Source organism: Podarcis bocagei (genome assembly GCF_964188305.1).
Source record: "Podarcis bocagei genome assembly, chromosome: Z".
NCBI lineage: Eukaryota > Metazoa > Chordata > Lepidosauria > Squamata > Lacertidae > Podarcis > Podarcis bocagei.
The window spans coordinates 42,483,172-42,501,621 of NC_138140.1; the positions used below are offsets into that span (position 1 = coordinate 42,483,172).

The 18,450-nt window shown below is 41.7% G+C and overlaps 1 protein-coding gene across 3 annotated transcripts in view; it reads left to right on the forward strand.

Annotated features, from left to right (window-relative positions):
- Positions 1-297: 297 nt before the first annotated feature.
- The window catches only part of CUL4B (cullin 4B), a 31,328-nt gene continuing 13,175 nt past the window's right edge, over positions 298-18,450 (forward strand). For 2 of the 3 annotated variants that reach the window (XM_081178976.1, XM_081178977.1), the window contains exons 1-9: positions 1,210-2,178; positions 5,723-5,838; positions 12,751-12,854; positions 13,467-13,536; positions 14,399-14,472; positions 16,035-16,197; positions 16,389-16,478; positions 16,726-16,808; positions 17,294-17,361. In XM_081178976.1, coding sequence (XP_081035102.1) covers positions 1,548-2,178; positions 5,723-5,838; positions 12,751-12,854; positions 13,467-13,536; positions 14,399-14,472; positions 16,035-16,197; positions 16,389-16,478; positions 16,726-16,808; positions 17,294-17,361 — 1,399 coding nt within the window. In that variant the 5' untranslated portion in view covers positions 1,210-1,547. Of the gene's footprint in view, positions 781-1,209; positions 2,179-5,722; positions 5,839-12,750; positions 12,855-13,466; positions 13,537-14,398; positions 14,473-16,034; positions 16,198-16,388; positions 16,479-16,725; positions 16,809-17,293; positions 17,362-18,450 lie in introns of those variants that run through there. The other variant, XM_081178978.1, reaches the window with a different exon arrangement.

An 18,450-nucleotide genomic window follows, 5' to 3' on the forward strand; every position in this document is an offset into this window, starting at 1 on the left:
ATGCTTCCATCTCACCCCTCCCCTCCCCTCCCCTAATGCAAATACGATCTGTACTTCTGGCTGATAATTATAAAAAACGCCAGCCAGCAAGGAGGACGAAACTATCTACCAAGTCCAACTTCCCACTCGTCCTGCTCAGGATGATGCTATGTGCATTTATTATTTTATTATTATATTTTTTTAATGTAGGTGAAAAGTGGAGGCGCACTTCACGTCGCTCCTGAACTGCAATAAAAAAAAGAAAGCATGGAGGCGTGGCGGGAACCGGGACCACCCCCTCAACCAATTTCTGTCCAGGAAATAAAGGGGGTGGGACACGCGCCTCCTCACCCTTTCCCCTGCAAAAAGGCAGAGAGGAGAGAGCGGTGAGACGGAGAGGTTGTTTCTCAAGGAGCTCCAGCTCCTCCGCTCGCGTGTGCGCGAGGCAACTCCGAAGCCAAGGAAGCCAAAGGGTTTGGGGCGCTGGGAAGGCGAGGCAAAAGAAGGACCCAAGACCAGGAGGACGAAGAGTTGCTGCAAGCAGCAAGAACCAGGACCAGGGCAAGCGGCGTGGTTCGGGAGACCTGCCGACACACTTCGCCGGGGAGATGCAGCACTCCGAAGGCGGCAACCCCGCCTCTTCCCGCGAAGAAACATCACCAGAGCCTGGAGCGCGGGACTCCCCAACCACCCCGCCTGGGCGCGAGAAGGACTCGCGCCCCCAGCGCCGTCAGCGCCGCCGCCGCCGCCGCCGCCAGCAGCACCAGCAGCAGCAGCCGCCCGGCAACATGAGCACTTCCGGTAGGTCAGAGGGCAGGAGGAAAAGCGGGTGCCAGGTAGCCGGGGGGGGGGAGAACGTTGGGGCGCGGGGCCTGGTCGGGGGCGAGCGGGTGAGTGAGAGAAATAGGGCCGGGCGTTCGGGACCGCCCCCCCCGCGGGCTCCGCACACCCAGAGCGCGAGTTCCCCTTGCCGAAGAGCCCCCTCAGCCGCCCCTTTCGGAGCTTCCGGGCGGGGTTGGTCTCCCAGCATGCCGAGCGGCCGGATGTACCGCCATGTTTTGGGCTCCCTGCCTCTTGTGCCTGTAGTATTGACAATAACAAGCGGCGCGGCGGCCTCCCTTGTTCGCTTCCCCCTCTCCCGGCCGCGAAGGAGGTGGCGGGGAAGCGAGAGGGAGCGGGAAAGGGAGCCCGGCTCCCCTCTCCGCCCCTCCTCAGGAGAGAGGTGATCTCGGGGAAAGGAGCGAGGCAGAGAGTGGAGGGGACCCTGGCCGCCTCCGGGAGCTGAGAAAGTGAGGGGACAGGCAGAGTCGCTGAGAGGTTCGCGGGAGTCCGGGGCAGGGTGGCCAGGCGGAGCTGCCCTTCCCCTCTCGGGGAGCCAGACGCCTTTTCTGAGAGATCGATCCGAGCGAGAAGGGGTGAAGGGAAGGCCGGCAAGGGCTTCCTTTCCTCCTGAGAGGGAAGAGAAGAGAAGCGAACCGGCTGGCAAGGAGGCACTTGTTCTGCCTGGAAGGACGAGGCAGCGATCTTCCACTACTTGCTCTGCGTACCTGTCCCACCAGAAGGATTTGATGCCCTTCAGCCTGCTCACCTCTGTGGTGTTCATGTTTCCCACAGGTTTCACTTCCCCCAGCCCCTCAGCAGCAGCAGCTCAGGAGGTCAGACCCGCCACTGATGGTAGTAGCAGCAGCAGCAGCAGTGGTGGTGGAGGCGGCGGCGGCGCCTCGTCTTCTTCCAAGAAAAGAAAGCTAAATAGTAATAGCAGCAGCACTGATAGAGAAGAGGTTGAATCCATCACCTCCTGCTCCTCTGTTCTTCCCAGAAATAACTCTTCCACATCCTCTATTGCTACTACTACTGCCACCACCACCCCTGCCACCTCTGCCTCCTGTTCCTCCTCATCAGGAGTTGCCTCTTCCAACCATTACCTGCAGAAGAAGTTGCGCTTTGAGGACTCCTTGGATTTTTTTGGACTTGACGCGAAGATGGCTGAAGAGTCTTCCTCCTCCTCTTCCTCCTCGTCACCTGCTGCCTCTTCTCAGCAGCACCACCAGCAGCAGTTCAAAAACAAAAGCCTCTTAATTTCCTCAGCTGTGGGACACCACGCAAATGGCCTGACCAAAGCTGCCTCTTCCACTGTCTCCAGTTTTGCCAACAGTAAACCTGGGTCAGCCAAGAAGTTAGTGATCAAGAACTTTAAAGGTAACATGGTTATTTCATTCCTTACCTCTGAAATGTGTATCTACATAAAGAGGGATGGCATGTACTTTGCAGAAATCTTTGGTGTGTGGGATCATATTCACCACTCTGCCACGGAATCCCTTGTTCGAGGAAACCAGACCACTTACCAGGGATCCATTACAATTTTATCCCCAAGTGTAGTGCTTTGTTTTTTGTCAAACAAAAAAAGCGTCAGGTGTTCATTCATATAGCTGGTTTGGAAAAGATATGTTTTGTGGAGTTAACTCTCCCTGTAATTGGTGGTTGCAGAGGGGAGGGACAGGAATTTTTCATTCCTTCTCCAATGGCTCTAAAAATGAAACCAGTCCCCCTCAACATATCCCCAGCTCTTCACTATACATCCATGCTCCAGTTTCCCCTTTCTTGCTGCAGTTCTTGAGTTAAATGGAATGTGAAGCTTTTAAAAGTATGACAAAAGATATAATATTGATGACAGACTATTTTTAAGTTGCAACTTAGAAAAACTTAGATTGATGTATATGTTTCTGTTTCTTAAACATGTTTGTGAAATTACAGCCCTTTTCCATAAGCATGTGTTTAGAGATTTTTAAACAAAGTTGTATGCTATTTCCTGCAGCTGCATGTGAGAATCCCTGCTCCGAAGTACTAGTATGCAGTGCTGGTACAGAACAGGGCAGAGCATCCTTGACCTCTTAAAATCATACACTGGAAGTTTTCATTAGAATGAGGTAGCAGCTATTTCATCCTTTCCTTATTTCTCAGTCAGTTTAGGATAAAATTGTAGGGATACAATCATTTCCACAAACATAACGTGAATCCTGTACAGTTGTTTGCCATAGACATTCATCTTGGATGGTAGGGAAGGAAATGAGAGGATCCTATCATTTCTGGAATTTTGTATTTTCTCGAGGCATGTGTGTCTCCATAGTTTGAGAACCTGTCAAATATTCCTTGTAATGTTTGGTTGAGTCCCAAGTAAAAAGCTTAAAATTATTCTTGTAATCAGCATACATGGAGGAGGCTAGATGGAAAACGAGAGGAAGCCAAAGAATTTTGCCTGGACACTCAGGTTTTTAAAGCAGCATGTAATGTGGGTGTTAAATTAGGGTTGTAGCACTCCTTAGATAGAATGAGTTCTGTTTGGTTCTGGTTCTGAAAAGAAATTCCTATGCTCAGAATGTGCTCAGAGGCACCCTGCTCTTTAATTCTAACTGCACCTCTTTTGCACTTGTCGCTGGTTGGCAAATCTTGGGAGTCTAATAAAAATAGTAGATCAGAGCAGTGGGAAGATTGCCCATTCCTAACCAAAAGTCTCAAAGCTAGGTACTGTAACTTCAAATGGGGTAGTAATGTTAATTTGTTGCAGTAAAAAGACAAAAAAGCCATGGGGGATCTGATGTACCAACCTTAATTCTGCTGTTGTTAGTTTTTTTAAACTGTTTCTAATACTGTGTTACAATTGCTGCAACCCACCTTAGGGTGAATGGTGGATATAACATTCTCTAGTGAATTTTGATATCTGTATGCGTAAGGGGAGGGGGAGTTTATGGATATACCCATACCAAGAATGATAAAGCAGGCTTTGATGTATTAATCTCTGGCTTTGAAGAGCTTCGTTATGTCTCTGAAAAAATACATTGTTTTTAAATATCTGTCCCAAAACATTTCTGCTTTCTAATCAAGTTAATTAACTGTTGCTTTTTTAAAGGAAGTATCTTACTTCAGGAAATGATAGGGTATATTGGCTGTTTCTTTCTTCTAAGTACCTTCCATCACTCTACAAAAGAAAAACAATACAGATGGTCCTTATTTTTGTAATTGCAAAAAATATTTTTATAATTTTGGCCTCACCACCATACACATATTCCTGTTTGTCTACCCTTAACATGCAGCTCAAGCTGTCTTTTGTTAAACCGTGTTTGCCTTTCCCAGACACTTTCCACTCATTTCTTTGCTTCTGACTGGTAAATGTGAATATTGCATTTCCATTTCCTGACTCGTATATAAGACCTGTTCTCACTGAGCATCCATTTGACTCTTTTTATGCTTCTTTTGGGCAAATTCCTCACTGACAAATTAATGGTACCAAGCATGTATGTATTGTGAAGAATCTGTATTTCTTTTCCTTTCCTTGCTGTATATATACTACTCTTGCCACAATTGAAGAGTGTAGAAATGTCTGTAGATGAGGATAGGATACATCTTCAGCTGAAATGGTAGATCTAGAAAGGGAACATCATCTGCTAGCATATAAACTGTACTGCAAATCTGATGTTCAAGCCACATCACATGAGGAATATGCACAGTGCCTCAAGAGCTGCTTATTAGTAGCCCTGGCTACTAATCAGTTTGATCTTACATTATGTTGAAATGATGCTAAGTCAATAAGAACATTTGTATGGCTTGGTTTTCAAACTCCATACAAATGATATGCTTAAGGGGGCATTTTAAAATTGATCCGTGAAACTGTGGCAGCACATGAGGAATGAATCTTATCCACTTCGTAAGTAGGATATAGTATTTAGAACGTGGTAAGATAAAAGCCAGTACCTTGAATCCTGCCTTGAAGACTTGCATATTGGAATACTTGTGTAATGTGCTCCTTGTGATATTTCTGTTTCATGAGGCAGGCTGTTGCATTGTCTGTATACTGCAGATACTGAAAAATAATCAAGAAAGCTTTGCACACAATACATTACAGGGGCTGATTTTTTAAAACATAAATGCTTTTTAGTTCTGAATTAGGGGGGCGGGGATTGGCAATCCAAGGCAATCTAGTTTTGTACTGCTCAACTATTGCTTAATAGAACTGTCAAGTTCAGTAGCAAAGTCCCCATGATCTGTAATCCATTTGGTAAAGGTAATAGAACCCCTGACCATTAGGTCCAGTTGTAGCCGACTCTGGGGTTGCGGTGCTCATCTCACTTTATTGGCCGAGGGAGCTGGCGTACAGCTTCTGGGTCATGTGGCCAGCATGACTAAGCTGCTTCTGGCGAACCAGAGCAGAGCATGGAAATGCTGGAGTGGGTACCTATTTATCTGCTTGCACTTTGACGTGCTTTCAAACTGCTAGGAGCAGGGACCGAGCAACAGGAGCTCACCCCGTCGCAGGGATTCGAACCGCCTACCTTCTGATCGACAAGTCCTAGGCTCTGTGGTTTAACCCACAGCGCCACCCGCATCCCGCAATCCATTTGACTCATCCCGAATTCAACCATTTCACCATTCTGATGGGTCAGTTTAGCAGAGATCTGTATTGTTCAGAGACAATGTCTAGTTTTCATTTGTTTACTTGCAAGTCACTATTGTGACCTGGCTACTGATGGGGCAGAAACTGGTACGTTGAGCATCTACTAGAGGTATTATTTGTATGTAAGCATTAGTAGAAATGCTTTCTTGATTATGAGTTTTGACAAAGAAGTAAATCTTGTGGGTCACTATTGAAAGCTCACTAAATGGCCTTTGGTCTGCTCCAGAAAGGCTGTTCTTACATTCTTAAATTATATATTTGCTGTAAAAGACACTAATTTTTAATATCTTGCAGATAAACCTAAACTGCCTGAAAATTACACAGATGAAACCTGGCAAAAACTGAAGGAAGCTGTAGAAGCTATTCAGAACAGTACTTCAATTAAGTACAACTTAGAAGAGCTCTATCAGGTAAGTGTCAAAACTTGTAACGTTCAATAACATAGGTAAAGCTGTACTAGACTGTAAACATCCCTGAGGTTTTTAGCCCACTTTCTAGGGCCTCAAACTATCTGGGTTTGAAGTGTGGATAAGGACCCATAATCACTCAGTGAAGACCAGGTTGGACTGATGGTACTTCAGAAAACTAACGAGAGCTCCTTCACAAATTCATCAAGCCAGATATACTTTTTCCATCAACACAGTAAAATATTCAGATGTTCATCTGAATGGCTTTTTTCTGGTACATTCACTATGGTTCAGACATGGACCTGTCACTCTAGAATTTGTAGTGGCACTTTAACAAAACAGTGAAGACTGGCCACAATTTTAGGTGTCCTGCACTTCAGAGAGGGACAAACTACAGTTTGAAGTACATCTTCACGAGTACTATGCTGGCATGACCAAAGATTCTCTGGATAGGTAGGATGATAAGCTTCACAGGGAAACAAAGGTTCTGCTTATTGCTGGGACGACAACTTCCATCCCAGTTTGTTTCTTGTTCCTAGTGTGCTGACACAGACCTATTGTGAGGCCGAAACATCGCAGGCAGGGAGGCTTTTAACATGAAATTGAAGTAGAACTTCCCCAGTTTTTTATATTATTTATTAGTAATATATGTATATATTATACATTGCACACTCGTTTAAAGTACAGTGGTACCTCGGGTTAAGTACTTAATTTGTTCCAGAGGTCCGTTCTTAACCTGAAACTGTTCTTAACCTGAAGCACCACTTTAGCTAATGGGGCCTCCTGCTGCCGCGCTGCCGGAGCACGATTTCTGTTCTCATCCTGAAGCAAAGTTCTTAACCTGAGGTAATATTTCTGGGATAGCGGAGTCTGTAACCTGAAGCATATGTAACCTGAGGTACCACTGTATCAAGATGGTGTTTGGCACATATAATAGAACATAAAAAATACCATAAAACATTAAGAGGAATTGTTGGTGCGTGCAGAAATATGAGGTCATCCACTGCTCTGCAGCACTCAAAATACTTTTAATGCTAGTGGGAATGTAAATTAGTGCACTACCATTAGTTTACTCTTCAAATGAGTAAAGTTAAAGTTATCTGAAAAGCTAGAAAGGCAAGTTGTCATAAGTAGATCCAAGTTACAGTATTGCTAAAAATGGGGAACTTAAGTTGCTTACTGACTTTTTTATTGTGGTATTTACCTACTTCTAGAGAAGCAGGAAACAATGATGAAATGTTTCAAACTCCAGCCTCAAATACTTGAACACCTGGGATTTTGCTTGTTTTTATAGGAAGCACACTTAAGAAATCAAAAGACATAACTTCAGTAGTCCCTTTTACTACAAATGCTTGGTATATTCTTTTCTTTGTTGCCTTAAAAGTAACAGATTCCCTTACCTTAAAGAAGCAGCATTTACCGTATTTTTCACGCTATAGGACACACCGTTAGAGGTTGAGAACAAGAAACAAAATTATCCGCCTCTCTGCTCAGCACCCCTTCAGCGAAGCGGCAGGAGAAACGGAGCCCCTTCCATTTCTCCTCCCGCTTCACTGAAGGGGCGCTGCACAGCTCTCCCTCTCTACTGAAGCCAGGAGAGTCTTACTCTCCCGGCTTCAGCATAAGGAACCCGAAGCCTCCGGAGCGCGGAGGGAGCGCTCCCTCTGTACTTTGGAGGCTTTGCGCTGCTATCGCTGAAGCCAAGGAGCCTGCATTCGCTCCATAGGACGCACACACATTTCCCCTTAATTTTTGGAGGGGAAAAAGTGTGTCCTATAGAGTGAAAAATACGGTATATGCAGAGTTAAGCATTTGTATCATTTTCGTGTATATTTTACAGGATTACCTCATCTTCTTTATCACTTACCATCCCTTCTTCCCTATCTGTTCCTATATTATTTTGAATGCATGTTTTTTCTCTCTCACTTTAGTTTTGCCAGTTAACTGTTGAGTTTTCTGTAGAACCACAGTATTTCACAGACCCACTAAGCCTTTGCTTAAGACTTTATAATCTGATTATGTGTGCTTCTATGGAATTACTTTGCATCTTCACTGATTTTTGGAAAGATAACCTTTACTTTGGGTTTTGTGAATGTCAAAGGAAAGATTATTAATCTGCATGCAGTTTGTATTCAGTTTCTTCAATACCTGTCTTTCAAAGGTCTTCTTAATGTAGAGTATTCTGTAGCTATTCCGGTTAATAACTGTGTAGGATTTTGAATCTTTGAAACTACTATTTGGATATCACTTGTTAAGTGTACTTTTTATCTAAAGGGGGGGGTGTTGAATTATTTCTTAAATTATCACTATTATCACTATTAAGAAGTGAACATTATTCCATAGGATAGTATAACCAAAAGACTGAACAAAAATAATGACCGAAACATTGGCTATTTGATGTTGCTATTTTAAAATGGGGGTGGGAAGGATCTTGTTAGAGTGCTTCTTGTTGCATGGCTGTTTAGGACAAAAGTTCCTAACATTTAAAATATAAAAACAACACTCAGTTGTTATTATTATTAATATTTTTTAATTAGTTTTTTACCCACAAAGTTCTCAAAGTGACTTACAAGATTAGATACTGCAGATAAAAGCAATAAAAGCCAGAAAATGTAAAACAATGTATAGTACAAAATACAGAAAATGCTAACACAGTAACATCATACGAATAAGTCCTATTGCTTGTGATACAAATCTGATACACATACATCTCCTGACATAACTTTCAAATGGAGTAAAGTCCAAATTTTACAATTGCATAGTTGGAGTTGGAATGGCCTCGAGCAGGCAGCCCTTGCTTCCAAGAGCTGTTGTTCTAATTGGCTTGTGGGAATCTCTCTTGCCTCAGAAAACAAAGCTAGATTTAATTGGCTTAAGTTACAAGAAGGTAGATTTTGGTTGAACATTTGGAGAAACATCTTAATGGTTGGAGAAATTCAACCATAGAACCAATTACAAGATAGGCTTTCCATTGTTGAAACCCTACAGGCACTGGCTGGGCAAGCCAGCATCTCCCGACAGGGCTGGGAGAGAATGCTGCCAGTCAGTGTAGATGCTACTGTGCTGGATGGGCCAGTGATCTCACTATATACAAGACTGCTTCCTATGTTCCTCTGGATTTTCTACCTCAAGCAGGGAATGGGACTACGTGGTCTACGAAAACTGTGTCAACTCCTTGAATTCACATAGGTAGAATACTGTACTAGGTTGATTAACATATAGCTCATATTCCAAGCTTTGCGGCTGATGGGAGAACCTTCAACATCTTGTCCTCTTGTCTCCTTGGGAGTCCCTTAAAAGAAATAGTAACTAGAAATTGAGTTGTAGGCATACCACACAAATTGTCTTGTGGCTTATCTCCATGTTTCTCTTACCTCTTACTTTGAGGAGGGTGTCTTGCTACGTTATCGATAATGTTAATGCATTGTTCTTTCTGGCACACAGCAGTTACTGAGAATTAATTATCGAAGCATTCAATTGGCATTCTGCTTTATTATTTATTTATAGCATTTGTATCCTGCTCTTTAGCCAAAAAGGCCCCTAAAATGACTTACATAAAATCAAAACAAGACACTCTCTACCTACAGGTTGACAATCTGAGAAAACAACCAAACAAACCCCACAACACACAAGGGGAAAAGGATGGAAGAGGAAAATAAAAATAAAAACTCTGGCACCAATTTCTAGACTGTTTTTTCCTATATACCTGTTGGCAGAGTTCTAAGGCAGATGGTGCCTGATGCTGGGCTTCCAGCAGAGCCGATGGACTGGCCCTGCTTCCTCTCCCATTGAGGCAGTCTTGTGGAATGGCTTCCCTCAGAAGACAGTTGAGGGAGAGGAGGCTTGATGGGTCTAGTCAGTGTGTCACAGCAGAGCCTGTGTAATGAGCTCCGCTTCTTAGCTGTACATTAGGAAATAATGGTTATTTAGCAGAGTAATTGACTACTTCAGGAGGTAGCAGGTCTCCTTTTGCTGGAGTTGGGTGGTCATCTGTTACAGATGCAGGAATTTCATCTTGTATTGTAGATCCTCCACTGAACAGGGGCTTGGACTAGATAACCGCTCTTTCTTCCACATGCCATAGACGTGCCTTGTGGCTTACCAGTAGAACAACTTTCTGGAAGATAGTTAAAAGCTCATTTAAGGGTTATTTGGGGATAAAATTGCATGCTTTCAACCAGTACTTCTGACATCTTAGGGTAAGATATCCTATTACAGTGGTACCTTGGGTTAAGTACTTAATTCGTTCTGGAGGTCCGTTCTTAACCTGAAACGGTTCTTAACCTGAAGCACCACTTTAGCTAATGGGGCCTCCCACCGTTGGAGCACAATTTCTGTTCTCATCTTAAAGCAAAGTTCTTAACCTGAAGCACTATTTGTGGGTTAGTGGAGTCTGTAACCTGAAGCGTATGTAACCCGAGGTACCACTGTATATATATGTACTGTGGAAATCTGTCAGCCTCCTAAGGTTAAGGCCTTAGGGGACCCCCTCTGGTATGTGTTCAAAGTGATCTCTTAGCTAGCACCAGATATTTTTACAGCAAAGTAACTGTATTTTCTATTGACACTATTCGTTTGCATCTATTTTTAACTTATGTTAAAAATAGTAATATAAGTTGCTGGTGATATGAATACTTGATAAAACTTTTCTGCTAAAGAGCAGCTGCCTGGTAAATGTATCCAATTCCAAATGTGCATTTTAATGCACAATTATGTATGCCACAGCATCAAAATATTTTTCTCCCACATTCCTCAAAAAGATTTTTACAACTATTGTTTTGATCAGCAATAAACCTCTTAGTGCACTACTTCCCCTGCTGGCAAAAATCCTTGTAAAGCAACACTAGATTATTTAAGTCTCCCACTTCTTCAAACCCCCTTAGTAGAGCTTTGAGGTGAACTTATTCATACCAGTCCCCTTCTCTCAAATGTGTTAAATTTCAGATTAGTGAATAAATTTGGATCTCCTTTTCCAAGCTGCTCTCATAGGGTTGTTTCAAGGTTTGTCTTAATTTAGTCCATAATAATTTATTTAAACTTCTTCATCAGTAGATCTGGTGCTTTTGCAGAAGAAAGGAACAAGTGACATAAACAAAAGAAAGATTTCTGTTCTGAAGTCCTTACAATCACTAAGCTTTAACATGGGGAGGGCAAGAGGTTAGAATTAATATGAGCAAATACAACTAACATGTACATGGACTTTGTTTTAGTTGATGAGGGTACTTAGCATTTATAGACAATGTTCACAGAGGTAGCTATATTACTGTTGCAGCAAAACAAAAGAATCTTGTAGATTCTTGAAGGCTTACAAATGTATTATGGTATAATATTTCTGGTCCACAAAAGATTATGCCACAATAAATTTGCTAGCCTTTAAGGCTAACAAAGGGATTATCTGATCCATAATCCCTGACTATTGGCCATGCTGATGTGGCTGGAGTCCAACATCTGGAGGGTCACATGTTCTTCATGTTTCAGCGTGTTTCAGGGCTTCTTGTAGTATTTACATAGTGAAGTTGAAGTGTTCATAAGTGCTTTGTGTTCTTATTTTATGAGTACTGTCTCCATATACCAGCAAACAACTGAAATGACATTTGAATAATTTTAAAATACAGCACCTAAAATAAAACACAACAAATATATTCCTTGTGGTTTCAACAGCCAGTAAAACAGTAAATTCAAGCAGGCTTCAATAGTAACACCCAGCAGATATTTGTTGCATGGAAGCATAACCATATTTACTTTGAAGTAAATTCTGTTGCGGAAAATGCAGTTTAAGTAAAGGTAAAGGGACCCCTGACCATTAGGTCCAGTCGTGACTGTCTCTGGGGTTGCGGCGCTCATCTCATTTTACTGGCCGAGGGAGCCAGCGTACAGCTTCTGGGTCATGTGGCCAGCATGACTAAACCATTTCTGGCGAACCAGAGCAGGGCACGGAAACGCCGTTTACCTTCCCGCCGGAGCGGTACCTGTTTATCTACTTGCACTTTGATGTGCTTTCGAACTGCTAGGTTGGCAGGAGCAGGGACCAAGCAACGGGAGCTCACCCCATCGCAGGGATACGAACCGCCGACCTTCTGATCGGCAAGTCCTAGGCTCTGTGGTTTAACCCATAGTGCCACCCGTGTCCCTCAAAGTGCAGTTTACTTACTAGTAAATGTTCTTAAAATTGCAGCGTTGGTTTTAGAGTAGCATACACATAATTTTATGTTTGAACTATAATTGTGAATCTTTGCTAAGCAAAATTAAGGCTATGCAGTCTTCATCACTGGGTCCTGTTTGGGCTGCATGTCCTTTGAGTGTCAGAGTTCTCTGTCTAAAATGTTGCTCATTTGCTAGTCTGGTATTCCATTGTTTTCTTCTATTTTCTTCATGATGTTACTGTAGTTATATTAAATGAGCTCAGTCAGCTGAAAGGCACTCTGCCCAGGGGAGCATGAATGCAACTGCAGTGCATTCTGGCATGTATTTTTGTTCTGTGAACTAACAGCAAAATTGAGAGCCAGATCTTTGGAGTCCCATTTTAAATGAGTAGTGTTTGTGCAGAAAGTATCCAAAGACTGCAAATGACTTGAGACCTGTGAGCAGACTTCCATTCACATACTGGGGATTTCCCACGCTCATTGTAGTTCTTGGCATCTCCTGAAAAGCCACTCTTGTGGGTTAGTCATATTCATTTAATTGGGTCTAATCAAAGTAGGTCTAGTTTTGAATACCACCCTTAACTTTGATCTCTAATTGTCTAGTGATGCCCCCACATCAGATAGGTATGTTTTTTAAAACTCGCTGGGAAGAATCATTTTGACTTGTGGTTTTCTGAGAGCTGGCATGTACAGAAAAAGTTATGAATTGTAGATGGAGTCCTGCAAATGTTGGTGGAGTTTTTTTCATGTGTCCTCCTTTTCCTTTTTTTAGGCTGTTGAAAATCTCTGCTCATATAAGATTTCTGCAAATTTGTACAAGCAGTTAAGACAGATTTGTGAAGACCATATCAAAGCACAGATCCATCAGTTCAGAGAATATCCTTTTTGTGTAGTAAGTCTGTTTGTGGACTTCATTTTTATAATGCCTGAAATCCAGATACATACACACACCTGTGTTCTTCTGTGTTTCCCTCTGAGCATCTTCCCTGTCAAACTTCAGGGTGGATATTTACATCCTTGGAGTCTTAAAAATCAGTTTAGTATCTAGGATAGAGTCTTTTGAAACAATAAGTACTGGGAAGTAGGTGAGATTTGGTGCTCATATCTGAGGCTGTGTGTATGCTTACGATATTACTAGATCACAATGCTTTGAATATGGGTATTATCAAATGTGGACACCTAACTTGAAAGATAAAGTAAGTTCTTTCGTAATTTTAAAGCTATTGAGTTCAATGGAATTGTGTCATCACAAGTGTTTGATTAACATAGTAGCCCATTAAATTAGAATGGTGGTCTCTTGGCCTTTAGCTGATTTTAAATAAACATATTTTTCATGATCACATCCTAGCCTAAAACAAAGGCTTTAAAATAAGGCTGGCAGTTTCTTTTGTTTCTATTGAGTTTTCCAGCGATGACGCAGAATAACAATGTCATCAGGCATTGGTGTTGTCCCAGTTGTTGTGTTAAATTTCTTAACTCCTTCATCATGGATTCATTGGACAGTGTTCTTTTTCTCAAGAAAATAGACAAATGTTGGCAAGACCACTGCAGACAAATGGTAAGGCTTGTTTTCCTTCCAAATAATACTTTTGTGAACTTGGATCCCAGATGGTTTCCCCCCACGAACACCTGCAGCTTCCTGAAAACTGCCTTGCGAGTTGGAACAGGAACCATCTAGAGTAGCTTTCCAGGGGTCACAGATAGATGTGGAGGCAGGGGAGATCATTAGCCGTGCAGAGAGAAGTGCTTTCTGCTCACAGATATTTAGACAAATACAACTTTTTGTTTTATACCAATATAAGGAAATGATGCAAGCAATTATATACTTAGGACCTATTTTTGTTGTATTGCTTTTGTGTCCTGACATCTAGACATTCAGTTCGCAACTCTTGGCGACAGTTTCTGTCACTTCGAATCTGGTACATTATGCTTCATAATTTTTAGGGGTCCCTTAGGAAGGTAACCCTTTTTGCAATGCGCCTCAGTAATTTTAAAATGGCAGCGCCATAAAACCTGCTTAAAGAAGTATTTCATCAGAATATTATATGAAGAATTAGATTAAAGTGTGCCCTCACTTCAGTCTCTGGAGGGAATGAAGTTTCCCCAGGTGACAGGAAGTGCAGCAGCTTTTCAGTGTCTCTTACCCTGTCCTGGTTGTGGAAACCTGCACATGAATGGGGCAAGTAAGAGGATGTGCACCATTCATCTTAAGGAACATGGTAAAGCAAGAGGGAGGAGTCAGTCAGTTCATATGTTTGACTTTCTAAAGTTGCAGTCAATAAGGCATATTTAGAAGCAAGGCCTGTTAAAATTGGTGGCCTTTCCAACCAAGTAATCATGTTTAGGATCAGGGCACAAGAATGATCTTGCTTTATGTCAAAATGTTTATGGCTTGATTTTTTCCCCCCTCCCCCTTACAGATAATGATTAGAAGTATCTTTTTGTTCCTGGATCGAACATACGTTCTTCAAAATTCAATGCTGCCATCAATTTGGTGAGAATGAAAAGAGAAGTATTGATTTTAGACTTCCAGATGCTTTGTCAAAAATATAGATTCAGTTTTTCTTCCCTTCCATTGTGATTGAGATTGAGCCACAGTGAACTGACAGTGAATAGAGAATCTTTGTAGCATGGCTGGTATATATGTTTTCTTTGCTGTTCTGACCACCCAGATTTTCACAAGGGGTGTGTGTGGCAGTTTAAAGCTAAAGTTAAGCTAAATCAAGTTCATATTTGGAAAGTATCAACTAGCTCCAGAACGCATATTGTTGTGCATATTGTTTGGATACCAAGAATGGCAGCAGTGCTACATGTTGGGAACAACTGAGCCATCAGGAACCAGCAAAAGGGTCTCTGTCTTCTGGCACCATGTTCAAACATCACAATAAGCCATACACAAGCCATTTATGCCTGCGTCTTGCCTCTCCACCAGCACTGTGGAGAAACAAAGAACAATTAGCATTGTTTCTTTTGTTCCTGGTTTTTCAATCACTGTTTGCATGAGCACAACAATTCCTGGTTCAGGTATAATGCCAAGCAGGTGTTATCATGGTTTGTTTCCTCTGCATGCTCACAGTGAGAAGCAAAACAATCCAGGTTGACGCATTCATGGTAAACCATTAATTATGCTTTACTATGAAACGGGCCAGTGGCAAAAGCAAATAGCAATTTAGTCTTGAAATTTTAAAACAGGTGATGCAAAAGTAGAATGCTGCTAGCCTGGAACAATTGACTGGTTGTTTTTGTTTTTAACCATGTAGTTAAGCATGCTTAACAAAATGCAGACCTTTGGGTTATGCCCTCCAGAACTCTACTCATTGTCTGTGTACTTATTTAAAATCTCCTCAGTGACTTTTACAGGAACAAAATGTGTCAGAGTTTGGTTTAGAGCCTTGTGTTCCCAGTGCAGTATCAGTGTTATAAGTGGTGCACATTAGGTGGGACCTCATTTTATCATACCGTTTATAGGACTCCTTTCGTGAAAGGAGCTATAAGGCTTTTTCCAACCTATTTATTGCTTGTATTAAACTTGCTACTAGTATTAAATTCTGGAAGCACTCCTGTTGTTTTCTCCCCCAGCCAACTGCCTGTTTTTAATCTTTTAAATCCCATTCTCAACTTAACTCTGGAAGAGTTCCTAGTATGTATATATTTATCCAAATTTCAGGTTATATGAGTAGGTATATCCAATTCATATGAATACATGCCTCTTAAATGCATTTACACACATTTTTTGGTCCTTGGAAAAATGTGCAGGTAAAATGGGCCCATTCCACCCTTGGGGTAAGAGCTTGCTATGGACATTTACCCAGATCACTTAAGGCCTGGTCAACTACTAGTTTCTGAACCCTTTATGAGAATCTGGCTTGCTGGGTTAGGTCATAAATGCATGGAAGAGCCAAGGACTCACTTTCTCTTGTGCTGTATTCAGAAAGTAATACCTGATCAGGCCTGTAGATTACTTCTGCAGTTGAGCACTTAGACAAAATAAATGCAGAACAAAGCTGCCTCTCTGTGTTGGTCTCTGCTTCCTTATAATGATTTATTCGTTTCCAGGGATATGGGGCTAGAATTGTTTAGGACTCATATAATTAGCGATCAGAAGGTCCAAAACAAGACCATTGATGGCATCCTTCTGTTGGTTGAGCGAGAGAGGAGCGGCGAGGCTATTGACAGGAGCCTTCTTCGCAGCCTTCTCAGCATGCTTTCAGATCTTCAGGTAAGCAAGGGATGCCCCATCACATTGAACCTGTACTTGTTGTGTTGTGTTGTAAACCGCCCTGTCATCATCTGATGATGGGTGGTATATAAATTTAATTAATAAATAAATAAATTGAATGAATGAATGAATAATGTCAAAGTAAGCTGTGAGAGCATCCTAAGCAAATGACCCATTTCTGTTTTCCACAGATTTATCAGGATTCTTTTGAACATAGATTCTTAGAAGAAACAAATCGCCTGTATGCAGCGGAAGGACAGAGGCTTATGCAAGAAAGAGAGGTATTTTATTATCTTATTGCTCATGGGCACCATGGGGACATTAACCTCCTGGTTAATGAGGGCAGAACAGTAGCTCCCAAGACTTGCTTTGCTGTGCTGACACGGGCTACAATTAAGTATTTCAGCAATAATACGACAAGATATAATAATGCCCCTCCAATTTGTTTCTCAGACATTTCCCCCGCAATAAAGCATATACCATTCTCACCTTATTTAACTTGTCTCTATAATTTATTCAATCTGTCAGGTTCCAGAGTACCTCCATCATGTCAACAAACGCTTGGAAGAAGAAGCAGATAGGATTATCACCTACTTGGATCAAAGCACTCAGTAAGTGTGTGGACTAACTCAACCTGGTGTGTTAAACACGTTAAAAATGACCTGGTTTCAGCATTTCTTTTTGCCAAAGTGTGGTTTAATTTCCTAGACATAAAGAATAATGTCTAGCAAGGCCACACTCACATCATAAATTACATAGTTTCCAGAAGAAAAGACAAGCGTTGACACCATTAAAACCATGAAAAACTTAAACAAGTTCTGGGAATAAATTGTCAAAGATGAGAGTTGTAGCTCATCAACATCGAGAGGGCATTGCATTGGCTACCTCTGCTCTAGATGATTTATCTGCTTTATATAAAAGACAGGAGAGACCAGAAGCAGTTTTTTATACACCCCCCCCCCCAATCTGGACCATAAACACATTGTTAACAAGTAATTGAAATGTTATTGTTTGAAGCATCTAGGTGTTCCAGTTGGGTTGAAAATGGTTAACTGGTAAGCAAAAAGAATGTAATTCTAAACACTTTTTCCTATAGGAAACCACTAATTGCTACTGTAGAAAAGCAGCTGCTAGGTGAACATTTAACAGCCATTCTACAGAAAGGTAACCTATCTTCCTTCATATAAATCTTTCTTCTTACTGCTTCTTCAGGGCTTTCAGTTCCCTATACTAAACAGAAACAACCCATTCAGATTCTAAAGTCCCTCTTGCCCACCCTGTTCATGAAATAGCATCGAACAGTATACGAAATGGTGACTTGCAAGCAGTGGCGTAAGCAAGGCCAGGTGGTACCCAGTGTGGATTTTTTTTTTTGTCAACACCCCCCCCCCATTTGAAATTATTAAAAGGAAAGATACTTACACAAGTGTTATTTTCAGGTTTATTTACTTAACATTGTGAGCATAAGCACCTAAAATGTTTTTTCCCTAACTTTGTCTCAGAGACTGTATTTTTAATCTCTTTTCAACTATCAAGGCATTCTTAAGTGTTGCCTGCTTCCCACCCCTACCATCCATATCTACCCTATGTGTCTCCTGAGTTTTTTCATGTTAGTCTCATCCATTTTTCCTAATTTCCTCCCTTCCTTGCTTCAAGACATTCAATTCTTTTGTTATCAATGGTTCTTAGTAGTCAGTTCTGACACTATTTCAATATTTTTATCCATTTGGGCTTAAATCTTGTCTGCTAAATTATCCCAAATTTCCCTCATCTCTTTAATCAATTCTTCTTTCCACACAGAGAAAAGTCCCCTCAATTCTGAGCAAACCTTGTTCCTTGATATGTTTTTAACTACTCAAAATACTCAGGACCGTGTGGAATTCACAGAATTTACTCCTCCTTCCCTGGTTCTCAAAACAGTCAATTTGACAACAGTACCTTATCACTTTGTCAAGGCTGCTTTTCCAGGAACACCACTTCCTGTACTTTCCTGTACTCTAGTCTGTTCCAAACTTTAAAATTCCACTTTATCTATAAGAATTCTTTGAAAACAAACTCAATCTTCTTTAAACCACTCCAGCCAAGGTGTATTCACAATCCAGTTATAAATCCAGTTGAAGGTAATAAATAATGGGTTTCAGTTAATTTTTAGTCTGAATGTCACATCAACAGGCAAATATACCATTGATGCTTGCCTTGAGCCCCACCCCTCGCTGCTGGCAACATTGTGCTCCCCATCCCTACTGGACCGAT